The sequence below is a fragment of the Macrobrachium rosenbergii genome, chromosome 53 (genome assembly GCF_040412425.1).
Source record: "Macrobrachium rosenbergii isolate ZJJX-2024 chromosome 53, ASM4041242v1, whole genome shotgun sequence".
NCBI classification, from domain to species: Eukaryota; Metazoa; Arthropoda; class Malacostraca; order Decapoda; family Palaemonidae; genus Macrobrachium; species Macrobrachium rosenbergii.
The window spans coordinates 49,577,481-49,604,697 of NC_089793.1; the positions used below are offsets into that span (position 1 = coordinate 49,577,481).

Genomic DNA, 27,217 nt, shown 5'->3' on the forward strand with positions numbered 1-27,217 from the left:
ATACTGTATAATTTCACTCTCTTAAATAAGGACAACCCCCTCTCTCTCTCTCTCTCTCTCTCTCTCTCTCTCTCTCTCTCTCTCTCTCTCTCTCTCTCTCTCTCTCTCTCTCTCTCTCTCTCTCTCTCTCTCTCTCTCTCTCTCTCTCTCTCTCTCTCTCTCTCTCTCTCTCTCTCTCTCTCTCTCTCTCTCTCTCTCTCTCTCTCTCTCTCTCTCTCTCTCTCTCTCTCTCTCTCTCTCTCTCTCTCTCTCTCTCTCTCTCTCTCTCTTTTTTTTACTTATTTCTCTGTACATCTTAACCTGTACTGTCTACAAAGTGTAAATGCGCTAGTGTGGCAAATACATTCTAAAACATAGAGACAATAACTAAGAGTTGCATTAGTCCAAATAAAAAAGACTGTTTATTCGTGAAAAAGCCCTCCGTGTACAAGGGGCATGACTACTTCCTTCCTACTTATACTGAGTGTTGTTTTCACTGCCTTTAGAGTTGCAGTTGGGGAGGTTTGGGCGCAAGAGGTAAGCTCCACTTCCACGCGCCCTTGGTGGCCTCCTCCTTCCTTCTCTCTCCTTAGATTCTTCATTATCTCTCCGGTAGAAATCTCTCTCCTTCACCTGCTTGCTTGTCAGGCAAAGACCGCAAGGGGACGTTAGCGCTCGCCACCAAGTGACGAGGGTTTTTCTGGAGACGATAAATTGAGTTTTTTTCCAGCTGGAATTTCTGGCAGTTGAACTGAGCTGTCTGAAAATCACTCTTAATCTTGAGTGGACCATAAATCCCCTGAACTGTCAGGTTATGTTCCTCCATGAGGCAGGCCGATCTTGACTATCTGCAACTTTTAAGGAATCTTCTAGTCATGGCAACTGACACCTAACTGCAAGATCGTTCCAACCTAGAACTCTAATCTCTTCCACCATTCAACATGGTCAAGGAAGGGCCGAACTTTCACAGGCTCATCAGAACATTATGACGTTCCTGATAGCCATGTACTGAACCATAATTTATGGTTCCTGAATTGCTACAGTTGATTGGTGGACTCTCCAAGAATCCTTCCCTGGATCTGTATGCCTTCCTGCCCCTCAACATGGTGAGGAAAGTGCTGAACAAGTTCGTCTTGCACCACAACGCCTCGATGACCCTTGTAGCCCCATTTTGGGCCTTGAAGGAGTAGTTCCCTGACCTTCTTCGGCATTTGGTGGACTTCCCGAGGCTACTTCCCCAAAAACCGTGGCTATTCAAACAACCTCACTTCAAGAGATACCACTTAAGGTTGTCCACTCTTGCTCTGACAGGCTTCAGACTGTCAGAAAGCTGGTCAGGGTGAAAGGCTTTTCAAGAGCAGCTGCGGAAGCTATTGCAAGATGCAGACGACAATCTTGCAATGTCTACCAAGCAAAGTGGACAGTTTTTCATAGATGGTGTCTCTGACATAATGTTAGTCTCATCATCTGAGACATCTTTGACACAAATAGCGGACTTCCTCCTCTATATGAGGACCTCTAGAGGTCTGTCCTCTTCCACCATTAAAGGGTATTGAGCTATGCTTAGCTTAGTTTTTAACCATAGAGGTCTGAATTTGTCTTCAAACCCGGATCTTAATGACCTCATCAAGTCATTCAACACTTCTAAGCAGAAGAAGGCCGATCTGATTTCCTGGAACCTAGACGTCATGCTAAAGTGGCTCACAGGCCCTCCTTTTAAACCCCTTCGTTCCGCTTCCCTAAAGGACCTCACTCAGAAGACACTCATCCTCGTGGCTTTGGCAACTGCCAAGCATGTAAGTGAACTGCAAGCTATTGACAAGAGGGTAGGCTACTCCCAAGGAGACACCGTGTGCTCTTTTACACTAGGTTTCCTAGCCAAGAACAAAGAGGAAATCCTTGGCCGGAGGTAGAGGTAAGGGTTCTTTTCTCTGTCAGAGCCCTAAGATATTATCTGCGAAGTACTGAGAAGATCAAAGGGCCATCCAGCAACCTCTGGTGTTCTGTCAAGAATCCTTCTCACCCTTTTCAAAGAATGCATTGTCATTCTTCCTAAGGGACCTGATTTCTGAGCCACATTCTTGGATTCAGGAGGACATTTTGCCTTCATTCAAAGTGAAAGTGCATGAAGTCCGAGCAGTTGCTACCTCTCTCACTTTCAAGCATAATTTGTCCCTTTCGTCCACTCTATAGTCGACCTTTTGGAGGTACAAATCAATCTTCATGTGTCACTACTTGACGTCAAAACAGTGTTTGAGAATTGCAGTACCCTGGGGCCATTATCAGTGGCTGGCATGGTACTGGGGGAAGAGGCATAGGAAGCATCCTTTCTCTCATCCGTCTCTTAGCCTTGACGTAGGGTGTCGAGTTTTGGGGAGCCTGGGGGTTACTTTGTACCTGGAGTGCCCAGCAGTCTAGTGGATGGGGGTAGTGGTTTTTTGTTAGTGTAGATGACAGTATTGTCTGGTTGTTTGTTTTATTGGTACTGTGCCTAGGGCAAGATCACCAACCAGAGGCAGTATTCACCTGCAGTAGCTCTCTTACCAGGTAAGGAAACGACAAGCATTGTTTCAGTACTAGCCATCCTTTCTGTTTCAAAGTCATTATCACACCTTAATGATTTGGAGTAGAATATGTCCATTCATCCCATCCCTTTTCAGTGCGTGATTCAGCTATGTAATTACTTGGTAAGCTACTTATATGAAAATTATATTTTCATAAAATTAAGTTTCATATATACTTGGCAAGTAATTACAGAATCAGAGCCCTCCCTCCTCCCCTCTAATGGACATGAGGGCACAAAAAAAAATGATGCTACTTTGCTAAGTCGTTCCAAAACTCCCATTAAGTTTGGGCTTGTCACTTACACTAACTATCAGAGTGCTGCTGCAATTTTTTTAAATAAAGGCTGCCATGCTAGTTAGAAACTATAGCTAAGTATACATGGAACTTAATTTTATTATGAAAATATCATTTTTCCTAACATACAAACCTGGAGGTCTTTACATTTACAGCCCACCAGTGGTTGATTCTGGTACCTGGGCTGAGAGGCAAAGTGGAGTCCAGACTGACAAGTGGGCGGGGCTTCCCCCTTACCATCGGTAGCTAATAACCTTGTTTAAAAGTTAACATCCACTTGTTTGAAAGTTAACTTCCATTCCAGCTTTCATGTACAACCAAAATCCTATATAAAGACCTTCAGTCTTTTATGTGAGAAAAAATACATATTACTTTAAAATTTGCAATTTTTATTGTGTCCGACACTTGGATTTTTCCAAAACTTTTTTCAAAGTAATGATGCAACTCATTACTTTAAGCCCAGAAGTTTAGTAGTTCCAGCACCCCATATGTCCAACAAGCTAGAGGTATGGGATTCCTTCCTTAGCTCTTCCAGACCTGGAAGGTATTCTTTGGTGGGTGGAACCAAACCAATCAGTTCAAAGATTTACTCAGACTCCACCCTCCAATGGGTAAAAATTCTGTGCTGATGATGTTTTCAAGTCAAGAAATCCTAAATTGTTGCACCCTTCTGGTTAAAGTAATACTATTGTAGTATTTTTTTTTTTTTTAAGTTACGTGGATTGTTGCAACTTCACTTTGCTTGTTACTTAATTAGTGTCCAAGATTTTATCTCTTGTTATTGATGGATTTGTAACTGTGAAACAAAAATGTTTTAAATTTTTCTTGTTTTAAAGTCTGTACTTGTTGAATGGAATGTGCTAGAAGGTACAGTGAAAGATCTCTTAAAATCTGTTAATGGTTACTTTCATTTGATATACAGTTGTCAGTTGCAAACTTTGTAGAAGATCCTACAAAGTTTGAGATTGAAAAGTGCACATCAAATGAAAGTAATCAATAACAGATTTCAAGCAATTTTTCATTGTACATTTATGATGATACTCCACAATTACATATTCTTTTTTGTTGAACTTTGTTTAAAGTGAATAGTGTTCTCATATTCTGTATCATTGAAGGAAAATGGTGTCGAGAAGGAAACTCCCATGGAAGAAGGTGAAAAGGAAGATGATGCTGGTTTGGAGGTAGAAAAGGATGGGGAAGGCGATCAAAAAGAGAATGATAAAGAAGGTTTGTGATGGGTGCAACATAATTACATATTGGGTACAGAATTAGATTTTTCATGTTGTCAGTAAAAATCCAGTTGTATTACATTGTTTTTGTCAGAAGTATGTTTTATGTTTTTGACAGACTAAATTTACTGTGTTTAATTTGGTAGATTTTACTGTTTTAATTAGATGTTCATGTAGAAGTACAAACTTACCTTCAATATAGTTTTTCAGTACGAACTGGAATCATCCATTGGAACTTGGTAACAAGGTAAACTGGTGAAGATGGGGATGAGTAGGGGAATACCCCTCACTCACCTTCCATCAGCCCCCTTGACTTGGCACCACCTTGTCGTGGTGAGGGGCCCTCTTGAACCCCCTGGAATTTGTTCCCAGGTTCAAGGCCAAGAGTCCTATACTGTATATTATTACATATTAACCAGTTAGCGCCCATGGTCCTTTTTTAGGACCAAAGAAATTACCAATAATGTCTGGTAATCAATGGAACTTTTATGAGATATGTTTAATTAGTGGGTTGAAATGTCATTTAGACATTCTACCTATATTTTGATGGGTATTGCAACAGTGTTGTCACTCTTAAATATCTTGTGAAAAAGTTGAGTGTAAGGACAGACCTTATTTTTTCTAATTTTCATTCAAAAGTTTTTTTGGTGAGTTGGAAGTCCTATCTATTCCATACTAACACAGAGGGTAAACAAATTATCTAAGTTCACTGTAAAGTTTGTTAAATGTTCTAAAATGGCTTGCTTTAGATACAGTATGCTCCAAAGTTTTGGTCCTAAAAAAAGGACCTTGGGTAACTGGAGGACATTTTTTCCGTTTTCTATGGTTACTTCATTGCTACCGTAATGAGGAAGAAACTTAGCCAGAATGCAAAAGAAAGAAAACTGGTTTATCTTGGAAAAGAAGTGCCCCCTATTTCTCAACATTCATATCTCCAACTAGTAATGGGACAAATGAAATATTGAAATCAGTGAAAGTTCAACTACGTGTCAAAAACCCAATTGAAATTTTTGAACTTTCCCTTTGCAATGATATGCTAAAATAAATTTGCAGAGAATCTGATACTTACTCTGCACAGAAAAATGTTAACCAACTGTTTGAAAAATTTCCTAGGAATCTTATTGTTTTCAGATTGCCACAGATTCCTAAGTGAACGGTATTATTGCTGTTTGGATGGAGACTGAAGGGAAAGTGGTCCATCTTCTGTGGTTGGTGTCATGGGGGTGGGTATCTCTGTTGGAGCTACTGTTCTGCAGGTCATGGACTTCCTCGTCTTCATTATTTTTTTCTCTCCGTTTCAGCCGTAAAGGCTACTGCGAACCGCAAGGATTTGGTTAGTATGTCTTGCAGCTGAAAGGAGTAGATATCTCCTCTTCTTTCAAGATTTCCCTACTGATGAGAAGCTTGAAGGTCTTGCCCACCCAGGGATCTCAGGCCCCATGTGTGGGATGTTTTGTTCTCTTAGAGCCTAGCTTGTGCACCATACGAGCCTTTACAGAGTTTCAGACAATGGATCTGACCCTCAAGACCGTCTTCTTGCTGGCCCTGGCATCGCGAAGAGAGTTGGCAAACTTCACGGACTTTCCTTTGATGTTAAACACGAGGGGATGGGAATCAGTTACGCTCAATTTCTTACCGGATTTCATGTCGAAGACTCAGAATCCTTCGGTCCCTGACGCTCGGTTCGAGTCTTTCACGATCCCCTCCCTAGAGGACTTTTGTAGGTAATGAACCAGACAAGATGGTTGTGCCCTGTTAGAAATGCGCTATCTGAATCTGGAAAATGTCTCCAGCCTTAAAGACGACTCTTCATTAGTACTGGCTCGATCAAGAAAGAGGTGTTCAAGACCACGATCTCTTTCTGGCTTCATGAGACGATAAGGAGAGCATATTCTACTACTGGAGAAGATGACACCAGTACACTTCATCCGAGAGCTCATGAAGTCCGCAGCATTGGTCCGTCCCTCGCATTCCAGAAGAACATGTCGGTTCTTCAGGTATTGAAGGCAGGTGTGTGGTCCCAACAGACCACCTTCACTTCCTTCTACCTTTGGGATGTTGCACACAAGTCCTTGGACACTTTTTCCTTGGGTCCTGTGGTGACTGCTCAACAAGTTGTGTAGCTTACCCGGCTCCTCTAACAGGGCAGTTTGTGTCGCCTAAGATGTACGGTTGTGATTGGGAGAACGAATGTGGAGTGACTGGCCTCTCTTCCCTCAGGCAGGGAGCGGACGTGCCGTTACATGCTGGATCTGGCAGTCAATGCAAATAAGCACCCAACTGGAGCTTCTGTTCTATTTCCGTTCAGGATTGTAGAAGCAACCCCTCTCCTTCCCCTTGCAAGGCTGGGGTTAAGGAGACCATGATAATAAGACAAACCAAATGTTGACTGCCTTACTGTCACCGACTCCAAGTTCTTCCAAGCCTACTTTGCATGAACTGACGCTTCCTCTTTCATGCAAAGGGACCCAGAAGTCTGACATCTGATCTCCTGTTTCTTACAACCCGATCATTTTGTCAAAGGCAGTTTTCCCTTTAAAGTAAATTGTACTTTGTTCATGAGACTTACCTGTCAGATATATATATATAGCTGTAATCTCCGAAGTCCGACAGAATTTCAAAATTCCCGGCACACGCAGTGGCCGATTAGGTGGTTAGTACACATTCCCACCGCTGGGAGGCGGGCATCAGGAACCATTCCCATTTTCTATTCAGATTTTCTCTGTCGCCGGACTGTCAACACCTGTTGTCAGTTCCCCGCCATTTGGATTTCGAAATTTGTTGTCACTTAAGTATTTTGGTTGTTTTTGGTTTCAACTTGGATCTGTGACTTGGCATACGCTCTTTCTGGACCGTTTTTGATTTTGCTTTTGACTTTTCTTTAATTAAGATGTCTTCCTCTAGCTATCGAGTCTGTAGCTTGGGTGATTGTAAGGTGAGGCTATCAAGACTTTGATAGATCCTCACACTTTATGTATGAAATGCAGGGTGTATGGAATGTTCTACGGATAATCGTTGTAATGAATGTGTGGGATTATCTGAGGGTGAGTGGAAGAAGTATGAAGCCTATATGCTTAAATTGGAGCGTGATAGGTTGAGGAGGTCTTCCTCCAGGAGTGCATTCTGTAGTTGGACAGTCAGGGTTTTCTCATGTTAGTAACCCTGTAGTTTTTAGTCCTAACCCTTAGTGTTGCCTAACCCTGAGGTTGTTGCTGCAGAGAATAATACCTTGGCTCGTTTTGGAGTCAATTCGTGCTCTTGAAAACAAAGTGAATGCCCTTCAAGCGCAAAGTGTTTGTGTTAATGCCCCTAGTGTTGTGGAGGGGGCGTCCAGATCGCCCTATAATGCCTCTAGGCCTGGACCTCTGTCGAACTCCCAGGACCAGGGAGGGGGCATGTCGAAAGCCGCATGAGGGTTACGGGGACTTCCCACCGATCTGGCGTCCCTTCGGCAGGTCCTGATGACCCTACCCAGGCTGCCAGGGATCGTGCTCGGGCACACATCCTGAAGGATTGCTTCGTCCTCCGACACCCCCTCCCCGCCTCGGGTTGGAGCTCTCGGTTGGACTCTCGCCCTCTTAAGAGAAGCTTGAGAGGAGAGGACGCTTCACGCCCTCTTCCTCTAGACGTTTGTGCTCTTCCCTAAAAGTTTCGTGGATGTTCCTCAGCGGAAGAGAATAAAGTGTGCAACGGATGATCACGCTACTCGACCCCCAGTCGCGCTAAGGCAAGGGCTGTTGCTTATTCACCGGTGTGAAAGGAAGAAGACATCCCTTCTCCCCTCTCCTTCTCTCAGGTTCAGCCCTTCTTCCGAGAGAGCTGTTTCTCCAACACGTCAGATTTTGTTGGGTTTGCAACAACAGCTGGATACTCTCATGGACCGTAGAAAGGACAGGCCTCGTCGTCAAGATCTGCATCTGCCTGTTAAGAAGTCCAGGCCTTCTCCTTCGTCTCCTGCTTCGGTCGTCTTCGTCTGCTAGATCGCATGAAGCTTCGTCTGTCTTTCTAAAGAAGGTATAAAGTGGCTTCCTTTCGTCTTCCCGATTTGAAGAGTTGGACGTTTCTCTTGATATGCGCCAGGAGCGCGTGTCTTGCGCTTCGCGCGCGCCTCACGCTTCACGCGCCTGGCCTTGAGTCTCGGGCGCGCTCCCAACCAGGACGCGCGCGCGCCACACAACGCAAACTCTTTCCGTATCCAGCCTTGGAGCTGCGCTCCCGCCAGGACGCGTTCTCGCTCGCCTCGCGTTATATCTTCACGTCTTGTGTTGACACCACACCTGCAGTGCTTCATGATGCTCAACTTCCCGCTTCAACTTCTGTGATGTTCTTCTTAATTTAGCCATGACTTTCTTAAATCGACAGGTCCCGGAACGATCGGCAAGTAGGGTCTCCTTCCTTCTCGCTCTCTTGACCCTCCAGCGGAGGAAGAAGAACCCCTTTTGTCAGAGCCATCGGATCGAAGAGAAACAAGCTTCTTCTTCTACTGATTATCAAACTCTGACTGTTTTGTTTAAGGATCTGTTTCACCACTTTTCAAGACTTCAGCTCAGCTGCGGAAGAACTCCTCCCCCTTCACAGTTGGCTTTGTCTGAAGAGAAAAGAACTCCTGGTTTTCTTAAGATGAAGAAGTCCTTCTCTACCAAGAGGGCATTCAAGAAGGTTCAGGACTGGATGACTCGAGAAAAACCAGGAAAGTCTTCTTTCTCTTTGCCTCCTTCACGTTTGTCTTTGCAAAGCAGGCATGTGGTATGAGACAGGTGAAGATATTGGCTTGACAGTTTCGACTTCTCAAGGAGACTTTGCATAGTCTTGTTGACTATCTTCCAGAAGATCTCATTTGTCCTCTTCTAAGGTTTCTTGGACTTATAAACAAAAATAGACCACCATCTTAAAGGACTCTTCAGGACTGTGGAAGTCTTTAACTTCTTGGACTGGTGTCTGGGAGTTTTCTAACGATCTATGGCTAACCCGAGTTCCATTAGTCTGGGGAGCTGTCCAGTGTACTGCGGTGCATGGATAAGTCAGTGTCAGGGATGGCTCTGAAGAACTTGCTAAGTAAAACGTTTTGGCCAACCTCAGCCCTTTTTGAAAAGGGCATTGTTTTGTTCTTTTCTTTGCAGGTCTATTTTTTTACACAGAATTATGCTACAAACATCGCTCCTTTCTCAAGCCATCTCTTTCCCCAGACCTTGGTTAAAAATATCGCTGCCAGCCTTCAAAAAGGCGACATTCAAGACCTCCTTTCCAGGTCTTCTAACGTCCTTCAGCTCCATCATCGTCCTCTTCTGTTCCACAGCAGGCTAAAGAAGAAGCTAAAGCCCTTTCGTGGAGGGCTTCCATGGGGAGCAACACGAAACCCGCACCACGAGGAGAGTTTTTTCCCTAGAGGCAATGTCGCTTCCAAGAGAGGTGGCAAGTGACTCCTTTCACCTCCAGACACCAGTAGGAGCCAGGCTTCTTCATTTTGCCCAAGCCTGGGAGAGAGAGGGGCAGACGTTTGGTCCCTTCAACTAGTTAGAGAGAGGTTACCTAATTCCTTTTCTGACTCTTCCTCCTTTGTTTTGTTTCCCACATTACCATCTTGCCAAACAGAAAATTCTGTTCAAACTGCTCGAACAGATGATCGAGAAGAGAGCAGTGGAGCAGGTCTTAGACAAAAATCCCGGGATTTTACAACAGACTGTTTCTAGTCCCGAAACATTCAGTAGGTTGGAGACCCGTCTTGGACGTCAGCAGGCTGAACAACTTTGTCCTGAAGGACAAGTTCAAGATGGAGACCTCTCAGTCAATACTAGGAGCCCTTCATCCCGGGATTGGATGGTATCGTTGGATCTCCAAGATGCCTATCTTCACGCCCCTATTCATCCGCGTTCGATGAAGTATCTCAGTTTGTCTTGGGGACAAGACTTACCAGTTCAGGGCTCTCTGCTTTGGACTCAGCACAGCCCCACGGTGTTTACGCTTCTTCCGATCAGCGAAGCAACGTTGGGTCTGGCGACTTGATGGTTGGTTGCACCTCTCACATTTTGCTCCAGGATCTCTTTACCTGGCAGTTGCACTGGTTGATTACTTGGACGACTGGTTGATTCGTCAAAACAAAGGTGTCTGGAGGACCTTCAGTTAACTCTGGAACTCGTGAAGTCCCTGGGACTTCTAGTCAATGTGGAAAAGTCGCAGCTGATCCCCTCACAGTCCATTGTTTATCTGGGAATTCAGATGAATTCAGCGGCTTTTCTAGCGTCTCCATCACAAGAACAGCAGTTTCAGTGTTGCAAAAAGTCTCGGTCTTCTTGGAGAAGGAAACATGCTAGGTGAAGGAAGGAATGAGTCTGCTGGGGACCATTTCCTCGCTGGAGAAGTTTGTTTCTCTGGGAAGACTGCATCTCAGGCCTCTTCAGTTCTTTCTGTTGGAGAACTGGCAAAACAAGGAAGACTTGGAAGAGGAATTGAGGATTCTTCCTTCCATATAAAGAGGAGTGCCTGAAATGGTGGCTCGATCCAACGGAAGTTGGGAAAAGGGATCTCCCTCAAGCTTCTGAGCCCCGACCTAGTGTTGTTTTCCGACACATCATCAACAGGTTGGGGGCAACACTAGGGGGAAAGAAGTGTCAGGAACCTGGAGAGGGCAACAGGTATCCTGGCACATCAACATCAAAGAGGTGGCGGCTATCTTTTAGCCCTCCAATTCTTCGAGGTCCAAGTTTCCGATCGTGTTGTTCAAGTGAACTCAGACACTGCCACGGCGTTAGCTTACCTCAAGAAACAAGGCGGAACACACTTGTTCCCTGTTCAGCCTTGCAAGAGAGATTCTCCTTTGGGCTCATGCTCGCAACATTTCAATCCTCACAAGATTTGTTGCAGGGGTAGAAAATGTTCGAGCAGACCTACTCTGTTGGCGCCATCAACTTCTGTCGAAGGAATGGACCCTTCATCAGGAGGTTTGCCAAGATCTCTGGAAATTTTGGGGTCGCCATCTTGTGGATCTCTTCACGACCTCAAGAACAGCAAGGCTCCCCTCTACTGCTCCCCTGTACTCGACCCGGGGCAGTGGCGATAGTTGCTCTTCTCTGGGATTGGACGGGATGGATGTATATGCCTTTCCCCGTTCAAGATTCTGGGAGAAGTGATTCGCAAGTTCTCGGCCTCACAAGGAACAAAGATGATTCTCATCCCCGTTTTGGCCTTGAACCACTGGTTCTCGGAGATTCTCTTCTGGTTGGTAGCGTTCGAGGACCCTTCCTATGAGAGCAGATCTGCTCAGACAACCCCACTTCGTGAGATATCATCAAAACCTCCCGCTCTGAACCTGACTGCATTCAGACTATCGAAAAATTGGTCAGAGCGAGGGGTTTTTCTGGCCAGGTGGCACGGGCCATCGCTAGAGCCAGAAGAGTTCTTCATCAGAGTTTATCAAGCGAAGTGGGCAACCTTCAGAAGTTGGTGCAGCAAGAAGGGAATTTCCTCTTCCTCGATCACTGTGAGCCAGATCGCTGATTTTCCTCCTTTCTTTGAGAGAAAAACTCAAGTTAGCAGTTCCGACAATCAAGGTTATCGGAGCATGCTTTCTTCTGTTTTCAGACACAGAGGACTGGATTTGTCTGACAATAAGAACCTCCACGATCTCTTGAGGTCTTTCAAGACGTCTAAGGTTCCTCAGCCAATTCCTCCTACTTGGAATTTGGGCGTTGTGCTCAAGTTTTTGATGTTCCAGTCCTTTTGAGCCTCTCCAATCTGCATCTTTTAGGGATGTTACTAGGAAGACGGTCTTCCTCACTGCTCTGGCAACGGCGAAGAGAGTGAGAGAAGTTCAGGCTATCAACCGTCATGTGGGCTTCAAGGGACACAATGCTGTCTATTCTTTAAGCCCTAAGTTCTTGGCTAAGAATGAAAGGCCTTCTAATCCTTGGCCTAGATTTTTTGAAATTAAAGGTTTAGCGGACCTTATTGGACAGGAACCTGAGGGAGTCTATGTCCTGTTAGAGCTCTCAAGTATTACCTTAAAAGAACTCAGGACATTCGTGGTCCCTTGGATGTTTTATGGTGTTCTGTGAGACAGCCAGTTAATCCTATGTCGAAGAATGCACTGGCATTCTTCATTAGGAATGTCATCAAGGAGGCACATTCTTGTTGTGACGACTCCAACTTCAAGTTGTTGAGAGTCAACGCTCACGAGGTGAGGGCAGTTGCTACCTCCATGGCGTTCCAGAAAATATGGCACTCAGTGACATTCTCAGTGCCACATTTTGGCAAAGTCGATTCGGTGTTTGCCTCACACTCTTGAGCAAGATGTTTAGGTAGCATACGAAAATTGCTTTCGCTGGGACCATACATTGCTGCTTCAAGCAACCTTGGGGTCAGGGGTAGCTCTGCTCCTATCCTTTAATCCTGCTTTTAATTGTTTTTTTTGTTTTATGGTTGTTGGGTCGATTGATGGAGGCAGTCTTCCCAATCCATTGCAGACTAATGTCTTAGTGTTGGTTAGGTGGTTGGTAATGCTCTTTTGTCCTTGTTGTATGGTCTATGATCTAGTCACATTGTGGTCACGCCCCGTTGACAGATCATCTAGAAGTCGCCAGCTTTATAGGTCACTACCTCGCTGGGGTCTCTAGTAAAGCAGAAGCAGACTAGAGTGACAGTAACCACTCAGTCAGCTATGCTATCAGGTAAGGAACCAAAATAATTTTACCTTTAAATTTGTTTTCCCTAATTCTTGGCTGTCTCTACCCCCCTCCAAAGGTGGTATTCAGCTATATATATATCTGACAGGTAAGTCTCATGAACAAAATGATATTTTAATGATAAAATAAAATTTGTTCATACTTACCTGGCAGATATATATATTCATATTGCCCTCCCTCCTCCCCTCAGGAGACAGTGGCGTTAGAAAATCTGAATAGAAAATGGGAATGGTTCCTGATGCCCGCCTCCCAGCGGCGGGAATGTGTACTAACCACCTAATCAGCCACTGAGTGTGCCGCGAATTTTGAAATTCTGTCGGACTTCGGAGATTACAGCTATATATATATCTGCCAGGTAAGTATGAACAAACTTTATTTTATCATTAAAATATCATTTTTCCTAACTATACAAACCTGAGGTCCTTTACATTACATTTCATGCCCACCTCATGCCACCCCTCAACCTGAAACCTGGGCTGAAAGCCAAATTGGAATGTTTACATCCCGGCAGGCAGTACCCCCACCCCCCGGACGGTAGTTAACTACCTTGTTTGAAAGTTCAATGGCCGTTTCCAGCCGCGCTGAAAGCAATTCCTAATGTAAAGGACCTTTGGTTTGTATAGTTAGGAAAAATACAACTTATTTAAAAAAATTGTGATGTTGATGTTTTTTCAAGTTATACAGTGAACCCTCGCTACTTCACGGTTCGACTATCGCGGATTCACGACTTCGCGGATTTTTTCCATTACGTATGTATATTATAAGAGATTAGATTTTTTTTTTGTGTTTAAACTATCAAAATAGGCAGTTCTAAGTGTTTTTAGAGGGACTTCAAGTATTCGCGGATTTTAGCTATTCGCAGGGAGTGCAGTATGCATCCCCCGCAAATCCGGGGGTTTACTGTATACATATATGGTAGCCTACCCTATACTATAAAGTATACCCTATACATATACAGGTTATTAATTATTAATATAAGCTAATTCTGGAGGTTCATGCAGAGTGACTCATGATAATTCAATACAAAGAGAAATTGAATAACAAACAAGAATTAGCTTAGTCTACTCTATGGTATATTATATACACATACATGGTAGCCTAGCCTACATTATACTGTACTCTATATTCACATATCGTATTATGCAAACATCAACATAACGAATATGCATCTTTTCCATGGATCTATTAAAATGTTATGCCTTAATTTACTCTATCCAAAAATATTGTATATATTCTTATATTGCTTTTGTATTATAAATTGCGACCGTAGCGATCAGTGTTTTGGTTTGGATATTGATTACTCGGTAAGTTTATTTCGCTTTACTGTATTTAACTCAGTTCAGAGCACTTTTCATGCTTCTAGTTAGCGTAAATGAATCCCTACGTACTTTATTTATATGGGGCTGTACTGTAGAGGTTATTCCCCAAATGCCATTCATTACAATAACAATTATTATATGTTATATGTTCTGGAAAAATGCATAATTTTCTACTTGCCTTATATTTTGTAATATTAATTGTAATAAAAGTTTTAATGTCTTACGGGCAGAAATTCCTTTTGTTATGATCATCATCATCATTCGTGTTAGGATAACTAAGAGACAGAGGTCTCTGTTGTTAAACAATCCATTCAGTCATATATGTCTTATACCTGTCCATTTTGGAAAGGGATATTTAGAGAAATGCAGTTTGATGATAATGTCTTAAGGTTCTCTTTTTGAAGAATTTTTAAAGAAATCAGGGTAGCAAAATGCCCTTAGATTCTGAACTCCTTTTAGATATTTTAGATATCAGATTCACCTTTTTAATAAATAAATGATAATCATGACCTGGAGCTAAACCATGTGAATAGGTTTGTTTTATGATTTTATTTTGACATTGTTTTGAGCAGTGCCAAGTCATTATACATGGAATTTCAGTGGAAGTCATAGGGTAAACCAAATATACACACACAAAATTGCGTGTATATATTTTTTACATTTATTTTTAATCTTAGTGAGAAGCCCAACCACCTTCCTTCTCTGAGTTAGAGGCCTCTGCCGTGGCATCCTGAACACAGGAATGACAGCAACCAATGGGTAGGGTGCAGCGTTACCCCAAAAGACATACCAAGTGTACATCACCTCTTGCAGTCTGTTGGGCATAGAAGCTACATGGTTTCTGACGAGCTGTGGTCGGTTGCGGAAGAGCTCCCATTGCGTTCGACTGTGATCCATGAGTTGATCTGGTCTCCTTTCCTCAGGCTCCCAACAATTTACCAAATTGGCCCAAATATTCTCTTTGGGGTTCATGTCCGTACCCTTACTCTCCCTGTCAAGCAATTGCAGATCCTCTTGACCTCGAAACCATTCCTGGGCTATCCTGGCTGTACGGATGGGGCAATGGTCGTGAATGAAGATGGCAGGACCATGTAGGAAGGGATAATTCCGCTGTTGAAGTGAGGAAGGAAGGAAGAAATCTGAAGAATTTCAATGTACTGAATTTTCACCAGTGAATCTCCCTCCCTTCAATCCTGGTGATATCACCCAGACCATGTAAGGAGGTCCAGCCCCCACACGTTCAGTGACATGCCCACTCCTGACCTCCTTGTAAATGTTTCTTCAGTGGTAACTGAAGAAAAAATTTAGAATTATTAACAATTTATGTTTAGCTTTTTGTAATAGTGGTGATAATGATATAATTGGGGGGAAATGAAATGCTAAGTAACAACCCTTGCAATAATTTAAGAATGTTTATTCATCTACAAGGATAAATACTTACAATAGCATTAAGTTGGATATGCAGTGGTCTGTTATGATATGGTATTCTTTGATTCAGTAAACAGGCTGTACTTTATAATTATTAGTTTGTATATGTGATTATTCTTAACATTAAAAATGCATTTGCTTATTGCCTGGAAGCTGGCCATAGTAGAACCAATGAAGTGTTTTTATTTTCACACTTCTCTTGACAGTATAATTTAATTAACAAAAAATAGATGGTTATTGACAAAAATGATTATCTTTGATTATAACATTACCCTTGTTTATAATTATTATTGTCTGACTGAAATTAATGACTGTAGAAACTCACCTTGTATTATTCGGTCTCCAGTTATGTGTTTTGCCATGACTAGTACAGGCAGTCCCCGGTTATTGGTGGCCTCAGTTATTGACAATCCGGTTTTACGGCGCTTGTCTAGTGACGACAATAACCGGATTTTCGACACCACTCTCCAGTTATCGGCACCAATCCCCATTATCAGTGGCACCAATCCCCTGTTATCAGCGCCAAAAACCAGATATCAGCACCGATAACCAGGGAACGGCAAGCTCTTATCAGCGATTTTTGGTTATCGTCACGCTGTCAGGAATGGAATCTCTGCCAGTAAATACAACATGAGACCAGAATTCCATATCCTCCCCCACAAACTGTTGAGTAAAGGCAAGCCTAACAGCACGATGCTGATCGGTGAGAAATTCCTTCTTGACAGGAATTCTATGATGAATTCCTGCCTCATGCAGACATCTTCACACTGTCATAGCCGAAACATTTAATGCTAGATGTTCACAAATAGCAACAGTATTGGTGAAAGGATCTTCCTCTGCTGCTCATCGAGTGTCGTCATCCTGCTGACAGGTAGTCCAACATGGCGGTCTCTGAACTGAAATACGTAAATAACTTACAGATACCTAGATAATTAAGAACACAATTATAGCCTGTCTACTTATGGGACCGCTATTTGGTATTCTGAGAAGTAAAAGAAAGAATTACTAATACTTGAGTTCAACAGGACCAAGGCAATTGTAATTTGAGTTTCACTATTTCACAGATTTATAGTTAAAAAAAAAAAGTTGCTTACCCAAGTCAGTCAGATTCCCATTCTCAGTGTGTCTCCTTATCCATTTACTCACTGTTGTAGGGGAGATGGCATGACGCTGTGCAATAGTGCGTATTGAAGCTCATTTTCTCATGAAGAGTGAGCGCTCTGTGTCTGTCACAGGGTTGGCGATTTAAATCATGATGATTTTAATCAATGATTCAAATCAAGATTTAAATCATATGATTTTTAAAAAAAGTATTGATTTAAATCAATATTTACTTTTGTCCCAACCAACATGGAATTTAAAGGAAAAATGTGAAAACAAACATAATTATACCTACTTTATATATTTCTGAGGAATAGAACACTAAAAACTTCCTTTTACAATACAAAAAAAAATTTCCACTGTCCAATAAATCAAAGGGTTTTACTTGTAAAGAACTGTACTTGTTTCTGAGGAGTAGAATACTAAAGCACTTCCTTTTACAATACAGTATAATAAAAAAATTAAAAATTCCACATGCTATTAACAAAATGAAATCAAAGAGGTTTACTTATAATGAACTGTACTTATTTCCTGAAGTAATGAATATAAAAATAAAATTATTATAGCCTGTATTTAAAACAAAAGTACATTGAATTTGCACTTGAAAAGAACCCTTCTTTGAAAGATAATGATACACTTCTTTGAAACGTAGTTCATAAAAAATCTTTGAAATTGAAATTCAAAATCTTTAAAAAGTAATATTTTAATTCTTATGACAATAAGTTTGGTTCTTTTAGGCATCCTGATTATTAGTATCATTAAACACATCCATTTTGTGTGTATTCATGATTTTAAACAAAAACACCAGTTTTGCTGCTTTTTCTGTGCCCAGCCAGTTCCTTAGTTTTGAATGTACAATACCATAGCTTGAAAAAATTCTTTCAACCCCTGATGAAGAAGCCACTGCAGACAGTAGTTGTTGTACTGCTGAAAGTACATCTCTATCCAACACACTTGAATGTGACCTCCACCATTCAACAGCTGAAATACACTTTGTCACAGAATCACTAAACTTATACGAATGGAAAGGAGATGATTTGGCTTGAAATTCCATGATGACTGGGACAAGTGAGGGAAACTTTTCATTGGCATAGTCCATTGCATTATTCACTTCTTCTGCACTAAGCAATTTTCCTTGAAAGGAAGGCTGAATCAGGTTTGCAAGAAGATGAGCTTGTGTTATGACTTGGTCAGACCTCTTTTCCACATCAGTTACTGCATCTCTGTCTTGCATAAAGTTGTGATTAATTCTTTCCAAATGTTCACTGCTTCAGCAATTATACATTTATCACTTTGTCTAAAACCACAGCTATTGGCTCTAGTCGTGCAAGTAAGTCCTCTGCTGACCAGTGTTAAGTTAGATACCTTCTCTCTAACTCTGACATCAATCTGTTCCCTATCAACTTCACAAATTGACATGAGAACTGGCCAGTTCTTTATGTATATCTTCAGACAGTTACACATGGTATTCCATCTTGTGTCCTGAGGCATAACAAGATGTTGCCCACCTTCCTGGCGGTATCTTGCAGACGCATAGTGATTTTCTGAAGTACTTTACTGTATACACCACATGCTCTTTAATATTGCCAATTTCCAGATCATGAGCCAGAAGATTTAGGATGTGTGCAGTACAGCCATAGGTCACCAGGTTCAGTTCATTTCCCTGTTCTAACAGTTTCCTCATTTTGTTTACATTAACTGCGTTATCGGTCACAACACTACCAACATGGCAACAAGTTCTTCTTTACACTTCTGAATCGCCGATTCTGAGAGCTCTGTTAGATATTCAGCCAATGGACCAGGGAGTTATTAGGGCGTTCAAGGACCTATACACGAGGAATGCCCATGGAGTGGCGTCGTGTTGGGCGGTAGGAACTCAACCTGAACCCCGAATCGACAGATCAGTAGCATGGCCACCAGCATTATCCATAATGAGAAGGACTTTGAATGGCATGCCCTTTTCTGCTAGATACACTATCACTTGTGGGATAAAACACTGGTGGAACCAGTCGAAGGTCAGCATCTTTGTTATCTAGGCCTTTGGATTGTGCATCCAATGTACGGGCAGCAGATTCTTGTTATTGTTTTTTAAAGCCCTTGGGTTTTTAGACTTGTAAATAAGTCCTGGCTTTAATAAAAATCCCGCAGCATTGCCACACATCACGAGGGTCACACGATCCTTGTATGCTTTAAAGCCAGAGGCTTTGCTTCCTCTTTGAACAGGAAAGTTCGTGAGGGCATTCTTTTCCAAAACAAGCCCATCTCGTCCATATTAAAAACTTGTTGGACTGATATTCACCTTCAGTGATAATCTTCTTGAAGGTTTCATTGACATATGTTTCAGCAGCGACCGTGTCAGCCGAAGCAGCCTTGCCATGCAAGGAAGCGCTTTTTAGGCCGTAGCGTTTCTGAAACTTTGCAAACCGCCCTTGGCTAGCAGAAAATTGCAGTTTCTTACGTGGTGAATGACTGGACGTCTCTGGTTGCAGATCATCTATGTCTTCCTCATCTTCTTCTGCTTCTTTACGCTCGCCACTGTTGTCCTCTGGTTCCTTAGTGGCAAAGGTCTCGTACAGGCTCCTAGCCTTTGTTTGGATAATGTTCGTATCCAAGGCTGTGTTCTTCTTTCGGCAGTCGGCTACCCACACGGCCAAAGCAGCTTCCATACGGACGATAGTTTTATTACGAGCCGTAACCACTCTCTTCGCCGACTTGTTAAAGGTGATGGCAGCTGTCTTTCTAATCTTCGCCTCGTCCTTGTAGATGTAGCGAATGGTGGATTCGTTCACGCCAAAATGGCGGGCTACAGCCGCAAACTTTCTCCCTTCCTTCAACATATCGAGAAGTTTCACCTTGTCAGCGATCGTCGTCATTCTTCGATGGCGTTTAGGCTCAGTACCAGCCTTGGAAGAAGCAGCACGCTTGGGAGCCATTGCAGGGGGTGAAAATTGGAGCAAAGTTCAACAAAAACCACAAAAAAAATCACACAGCACAGTGTAAAGAAAACCGTTCGGCGAGAAAGCTTGAAGCGAAGTGGCTGCAAGAGAGAGACAAGGGGAGATGCTGCAGGTTCTGAGCATCAGTCTAAGCACCAATCACAGGCCCGATTAGAAATCGGGAGGCTGTGATTTGTCGTCTCCCTCCCATGCACCAATGACAGCCTGTGTTACAACACACTTAGTCACCGAAATGGTACGCTTTGTGTTTTCCCAATAGTGGAACACGCGGTACTGTACTGTATAGGCATCACTTTCCATTTATAGGCATCACTTTCCAGATGTTTTTTTTTTTTTTTTTTTTGTCATAGGAGTTACAAGTGCAAATATCTGTTTTCTTTTGCTATTTTACACTTGTTTTGTTGTTCTTAGACTAGGAAGTACTATTTATTATTAATATTTTAATGGATTTAATGAGAAATTTTGGGTGTTCATATATCGCAATTTTTCTCCAGAAAATCCGCGCTATATTTTCCATTAATATATATTAAAAACTCCGCGAAGTCGTGAATTCACGATAATCGAATGGCGAAGTAGCAAGGGGTCACTGTATAAGCATTTTAGGGTATATAGCCTACTTAAGAGTAACAGTACAGGCAGTCCCCGGTTAACGGCGGGCTTGGTTAACAGCGATCCGGTTTTATGGGGCATGTCTAGCGACGAAAATTGGCAATTTTCATCACCGAAAATCGCCGATTTCCGCTTATCGGCACCGATACATACCTAACAGAGGCGCTGATAACCCCCGAAAATCGCCAAAAAAGGCACCAAAATCGCCGATTTTCAGTTGGCGGCGGTTTTCGGTTATCATCACACCCTCAGAAGCGGAACCCCACCGATAACCGCGGACTGCCTGTAGTTGGAGAGCACTGTAATGTAAGGTTACTTTGGGTGTTTTGGAATGATGGTCTATGGTGTATTTTTGTTTGAAATATTAAGTTTTTTTAGTATGATAATTTAAGGCACATTTTTGTTTAAACTATCAAATTTAGCAGTGAAATGTTAAAAGAGGCAGTTATAAGTGTTTTAGTTTAAGGGTTACAAGGTATTTGGCAGTAATAAGCCAGTTATAAGCATTTTTAGAGGGGATTTTTGCATTTTTGCAGATTTTGCATTTCCGCAGTAGGTTTTGGAACCTATCCCCGCATAAAAGTGGGGGAGCACTGTATGTTGTTGTCTGTTCATTTGGAGACGATAATGAATACTAGCAGAAGTAACATATCAGGGTTTATACAACACCTCAGTCTCGCCATGATTGGCTGACTGAAACTTGTAAGTATGTAATGGGGGTGGCTCTAGCTGTTATATCCTTATCACTGAAGAGTGATATATTATATCTCACGACTAATGGGACTGATTGATTGATTGGCTGTTATCTGGCATTGCAACATCTCAGGTCATTACTGTCATTGATAACGTTTAAAATTCTATATGCCTTCATAATGACAAATTGTCTGTTAATTGTTAATTGTCTGTTTGAACTACTGTTTACTAAAGGCGGTGCTGTTCCTCTCAACGTGAATTCCACCATTCAGCTCTTGAGCTGTTTTAGTGTATGGGAGTTTTCAGATGTAGGGTGGAGTCAACAGCAAGAAAAAAAGAAATGTGAACAGGTTCCTTTACTGTCGCTTAAATTAACATGACTTAATTTTAACAGTGAATTTTTGTGTTTTAGGCTTCCATTTAATTTAACCTTTGATAATGGCGTTATCATTGTCCTGGTATCGATTCTTATATACCGATCATATTATATAATACATTAGTTTTACCATAGTTTCAAAGTTATTTTGTTATTAGCATTATCATGACCTTCACAATAACAGGATATTATAAGCCTGTCACATAAGTTATCAGGTTGTCTGGTTACTGTATTGATTAATTGCGATATCACTGTCACGTGTTTAAATTATTTGTCACTTAATAAGCATGATTGCAATTCATTTCCTACAATAAAGATGTTAATATAAAAACATATAGCATAATGAACGGCATGTATGGAATAACCTCTACAGTATATTCAACAGGGAATACAAGCCCAACCATGAAACCTCTGATTAGAAATAATTATCATTGGCAAATGAATTAACTTACCATATGGGAATGGTTAAAAGTTTACATGTTTTGGAGTCCTTCACTTTGTATTGCTTGTTGTGGAATTTTCTCTGTCCCTAGTTGTGTTTATTTTTAATTCATCAGCAACGTCTAGTTTTCTCTCTTTCTGTGTGTGTGCGCATATATGTGTCTGTGTTAAAAGTAAGACAGTAATCTCAGTTACAGTGACATAACCTGTTCAGAATTCTCTCTCTCTCTCTCTCTCTCTCTCTCTCTCTCTCTCTCTCTCTCTCTCTCTCTCTCTCTCTCTCTGTGTTTGTGTGTGTGTGTGTGTACGTGTGTTAAAAGTGAGACACTAATTTTAGTTACAGCAATGTAACCTGTTCAGAAAATGTGTGTGTGTGTGTGCATGTGTGTGTGTGTGTGTGTGTGTGTGTGTCTTACTGCAACCATACCTAAAGACTCTTCCCACTAAAACAACTCTAGAGCTGGTTGGTGGAACCTGTGCTAACAGAGAAAGAGCCCCCCTCTTAGTAAACAGTTACCATATAATTTTTAAGTCTCTCACCAAGGCATAACAGGTGGACTTGTTCGCAACTGTACATATACACAGACACACATATACAGTATATGTATATAAAATTAGAGAAATAAAAAAAGGAAGAGCATAACAGCAGTAGTGTAGTATGATATAATACAGAAGCATGAAAATAAATATAAAAAGAAAAGTACCTTAGCAAAGACTTTTGTATGGAACTGATCACTGTGTTGTGAAAATAAAGAGGCAGACAATAAATTTAATTAACCTCCTCGCCACCGGCCTGTTGCACTGCCAATAACGCTTGCTTACCGCATGAGACCCCCGTCGACTGCGAGTATATCAGTCATCATTTGCTCCCACTAAACTTTCTGTTATTCATATTTTTCGTTTATATTCTTATGTGAAAACATTGTGTATATATCAATGAATATTTTTTACCACCTTGGCTATATATATATATATATATATATATATATATATATATATATATATATATATATATATATATATATATATATATATATATATATATATATATATATATATATATATATATATTGAAAAAAGTGGAATATTTAGTGGAAAAAGTAATTGCAGAAATAGAAACAGCTATAAAGTGGTAGAAATAGTAGTAAAATAGTAGAAATAAAGTAGCAGAAAAAGTAGTAAAGTATTAGTAAAATAGTACTAGTAGTAATAGCAGTATATACTAGTTTTCTTTCGGAAACAGTTAGTCTAGGTTCACACGGAAACAGCATATACATCAATGAATGTTCATGGCATTGGTAATAATAATAATATAATAATAATAATAATCATAATAATGATAATAATAATAAAAAAATTCAACAGTAATACCATTACTACTACAACTTGTAGTAGAAAAAATGATGATAATAAAAATTACATGTTAGTATAAAAAAAATGAAAGTTTTCAAAAAACATAGTACGTATGTAACACCAAAAATATATCCTCTGCTGTGCTTGGGTTGGAAGGGTTGATTATTACTGCCTCGAAGACCCAGCCCTTGGGGCTTCGGAACCTCATTTTTTATGTGCATGAGAGTGCCAAGCTATAAAGTGTTCCTTCGAGCATAGTCCAGGCTCCCCGGGGCATGCAGGGTAGTGGTAAGTGGTATCCTTCCTCGTCTTGAAGTCCCTGTTGACCGAAAATACTCCTTTGCCCAAGCATTCATCCATTCACACAGTCTGTCAATAACATCATCACAAAAAAAGAAACAAAATGCATCTCGTGGGCAGGTGAAGTCTGGTGTGCTAACAGAGATCCCATTGTCACCCTCCGTGAAATCGGTGGATGGGTCTGGGCGCACGTCACAAAATGGATCTGTTATGAAACGCCAACTTTCATCGACAATGGGTTCAACGTCTTCTAAATACTCGGTGTCGCTGTCATCCTCTAAGCAACTATCACTATAATCATCTGAAAGATCTGGCAGGTATTCAGACCCAGAATCTGAAATACTATCATCCGACATCGTGATACTGAAAAATAAAAAAAAACCTGTAAAATAACTGCAATCAAAAGGGAAAAAAGTTTAGCATTCAAATCCAAATGGTTTACTCACAAGATCGTGACAATGTTTCATACATAACAGCTTGAGGCGCAATGGCATGTGCTGCTGGACGATACCCATTATAATATCCCATATGAGTATGACGTCACAACGACCATCGGACACTCATTGGCTAGAATGAATAGTGGGTGGAGCTTCTGCACCTCTCTCGTACACAATACTACACCTGAAACCCATCCAAGCTGAAGAAAACAGCTTTGCTTTTCGAGGAGGGATGAAAGACGTATAGGCGTACGTCGCGGTCTTTTATTACTGTACCGTAAAAGACGTACATGTGTACGTCCCGGTGGCGAAGGGGTTAAATAAGCTAGGGATGTTAACATAAGGGACAAAAACAAAAGCACAAAGCCATTCCTGATATTAAAAGCCCTGACTTTGGACCACATATTAGCTTAAAGTTGACTTTTGAATGTACATAACCATCACTGCTACACATATTGTACGTATCTTTGTTTAGATTCTTCTAACCTTGAATATTTAGTACATTCCATTTTACAGTTTTCATCATCATCCAGAAATGGTCTGTGTACCATGTACCTTTTGCTTTTGTCTATTCTTCATTGTACTTGGGTCTCATCCATCATCTAAGATTTCTGTACTGTTACCCAATATCCCAGTACTGCACTCATTTTCCAGTTGATTGAAATACATTCTTGACATTAAACCAGTCCATATTGATTTCTGTTCCTGCTCAAATATGATTTCTAGAACTGCAAATCAGTTTCACTGTTCATTTACAAAAACCTCTTGATGTTCATCTTTAAAGAGGTTTACTATATCTAACTTTCAATACTCTAAATAACCTTTTCCGTTGGGTGCCCTAGTGGGGCAATGACAAGTTAGAAGTCACTGCCAATATTTGCTCTGTAGCTCTTTAACATTCCTCAGGGTTTTCTTGACTCTTGATTGATACCTATGTAATATATTTGGTTTCTATGACTATCATCTGGAGATGTCCAGTTGAATTAATGGATGCATCTGGAGATGTCCAGTTGAATTAATGGATACATCTGGAGATGCCCATTTGAATTAATGGATATATTTGGAGATGTCCAATTGAATTAATTGATATATTTGGAGATGTCCAATTGAATTAATGGATGTCCTTTTGTTGGAAAAGAGTATTGAGTTATCATATTTGCTGCACAAATCCTAATAAATTGCACCTCATTTATTTTCAGTTTCCTCCAGAAAGAGATATGAGAATTGCATGTGATATAAATGGAGAAGTTGATGTGAACTATGAATGTCGTGTTTGCTAAAAAAATACTAATGATTTTATTTTTATTTCAAAGATGGTGATAAAGAAGATGGAGAAAAGGGAGAAGAAGACAGCAGTGATGAGGATGATGTAACAATCACAATAGGTGTACTAAAAACACAACCAGATATTATTCAGGCCCCTTCCGCACCCCATGGAGCACGATTTCAGCCAAAGGTAAAGTGGTAGATATTGTAGGTCAATTATTATTTGGAATGAATCTTACCTACTGTTAAATTTAGCTTAAATCTTCGTGCCATTAGGTGTGAGTGGCATTCAAAATCAAACAAAATAACACTTGGCTAACCTGCTAGGACTGTCTCTGTAATCACCTGTTTCCCACCAGGTGGCATTGGAATGTTTATATTCTTGTCAGGATTCTTCATGGGGTGTCCGTGTGCAGGTGGTGTGAATTGCCGCTAGTAACAATTTTGATGATATCTGGCTGATTTTTGCCTGGTATTGTGCTTGTTTTCTGTTTTTGCATTATGTCATCTACAAAAAACAGATTGCCACCAAACCCCCCAACAAAACATCATCTGGTTTGAATTCAGCTCGCTCTCCGAAGGAATTATTTGGCAGTTTAGTGCTTGTGTTCGCTGACTCACATATCATCTGTCTTGGAGAAAGTGATGGTGTATTTGAACTGGTAGAGTTAGTTAGGGATACAGACATTACATTTACTGCAGTAGTTTATGACCCGTGCGTCAATTCTTTTGTCATCATTTACTCACCCTGCATTATTCTTTGATAACCCTCCCCCCCCTTACTCAGTTTTCTCCTCTGTTACCTCGTTTTTGTCACTTTGTTATTATTGTTCCAATTTGTAGTAGCGGCGCTTCCTCTTCCACTGCTCGTTCATGTACTGATTTAGCCTGGTGACAGAATGGCTCTTGCTTCTCGGCAGATGGCTCCAGCTGTCATCATGGTTACGTGGTGACATCATGCAAGGCCCTCTACCTTCCCCACCTAGCCGTCCAGTATTTACTATTGGCTTTCTGTGACATCATTGTTGGTGTTCCGATGAATGTCACCTCTGGCATTTTTGCCTCACTGTTGTCGTCCATAGATTGCCGTTTTCTTTCGTCCCAGTTCTTCCTTTATTCTTTAGGGGTTGTAACCATGATTTGCCTGATTCTTCTTTAGTATTTAAGTGGTGCATAGCACGCACTGTTTTGCTTTCACTTCCTTTTGCCGAAGGTGAATCCGTTGACCAGCACTCTTTAGTTTACTTCTACCTTGGTTCCTGTTAAAACAAGGTAGAAGTCAACACTGATTATGGTATGGTGCTTTATCATGGAAGTAGAGCCTTTTGGAATTGGATGAAAAGTCGAAAGAGAAAGCCAGGAAACTTTAGTGTTAAATAGCTCTGGACCTAACATAAACAGTGTAGTGTACTGGCAACTATGTTTGTAGAGTGAGCTCTTAGGAACCAACCAACGTAGGTGATGTGCTGGCGTGTTGCTGGCTTAATCTAAACAACAAAGGCAATCTTGGAGTATCCTTTAATGCTGGTTCTTGGAATGCTACTGCATCTATTTCCAGTTTTTTAAGCTGCTTAGAGCTGGGTTAGGACTTTGATACAATATCAGTTTTTCACCTTTCTCTGTTCAACATGCAGTTTTCAAGTGCTTGGACTTAGGAATCAAAGACTCCTCTAATAATTAGGGTACTTTGTCATAACTATTAGGCAGAAGTACCTTTGAATTCAGTATTTCATTCTTAGCATGACAGCTCAATTACTGCAAGAATATAATTGTAGGTATGTGTACATCAATACCTCGTCATACGAGTGAAACAACGTACAAGTTTTCCGAGATACAAGCTGGTATATGGTCAGATTTTTTGCTCTAAGGTGCGCACCGAGATCTGAGCTACGAGTGGCGCTCTTCAAAAATATTCTTTAAAGAGTTGGAAGTTATGCCGTTGGGTCAGGCGGCATTAGGCTGGGTTCTAAACACATTATGATAAAAGAAATGATTTACCAATTTTCAAGTATTAATATTATTATAAACACTGCAAAATATCAATAAAGTGCTAAAGTAAAATCCTTAAATATTGATATATTATCATCGTAATATGTACTGTATAAAAAAACTGTCCTGACTGTTTTGCCTATGTAAACACCCCCTCTCTCTCTCTCTCTCTCTCTCTCTCTCTCTCTCTCTCTCTCTCTCTC

At 41.2% G+C, this 27,217-nt stretch overlaps 1 protein-coding gene across 1 annotated transcript in view; it reads left to right on the forward strand.

The window, feature by feature from the left end:
- The window catches only part of LOC136834443 (pre-mRNA 3'-end-processing factor FIP1-like), a 267,929-nt gene that overhangs the window by 46,196 nt on the left and 194,516 nt on the right, over positions 1 to 27,217 (forward strand). Inside the window, exons 2-3 of the mRNA XM_067097042.1 lie at positions 3,954 to 4,065; positions 25,073 to 25,215. Of these exons, the coding sequence (XP_066953143.1) occupies positions 3,954 to 4,065; positions 25,073 to 25,215 (255 nt within the window). The remainder of the gene's footprint in view (positions 1 to 3,953; positions 4,066 to 25,072; positions 25,216 to 27,217) is intronic.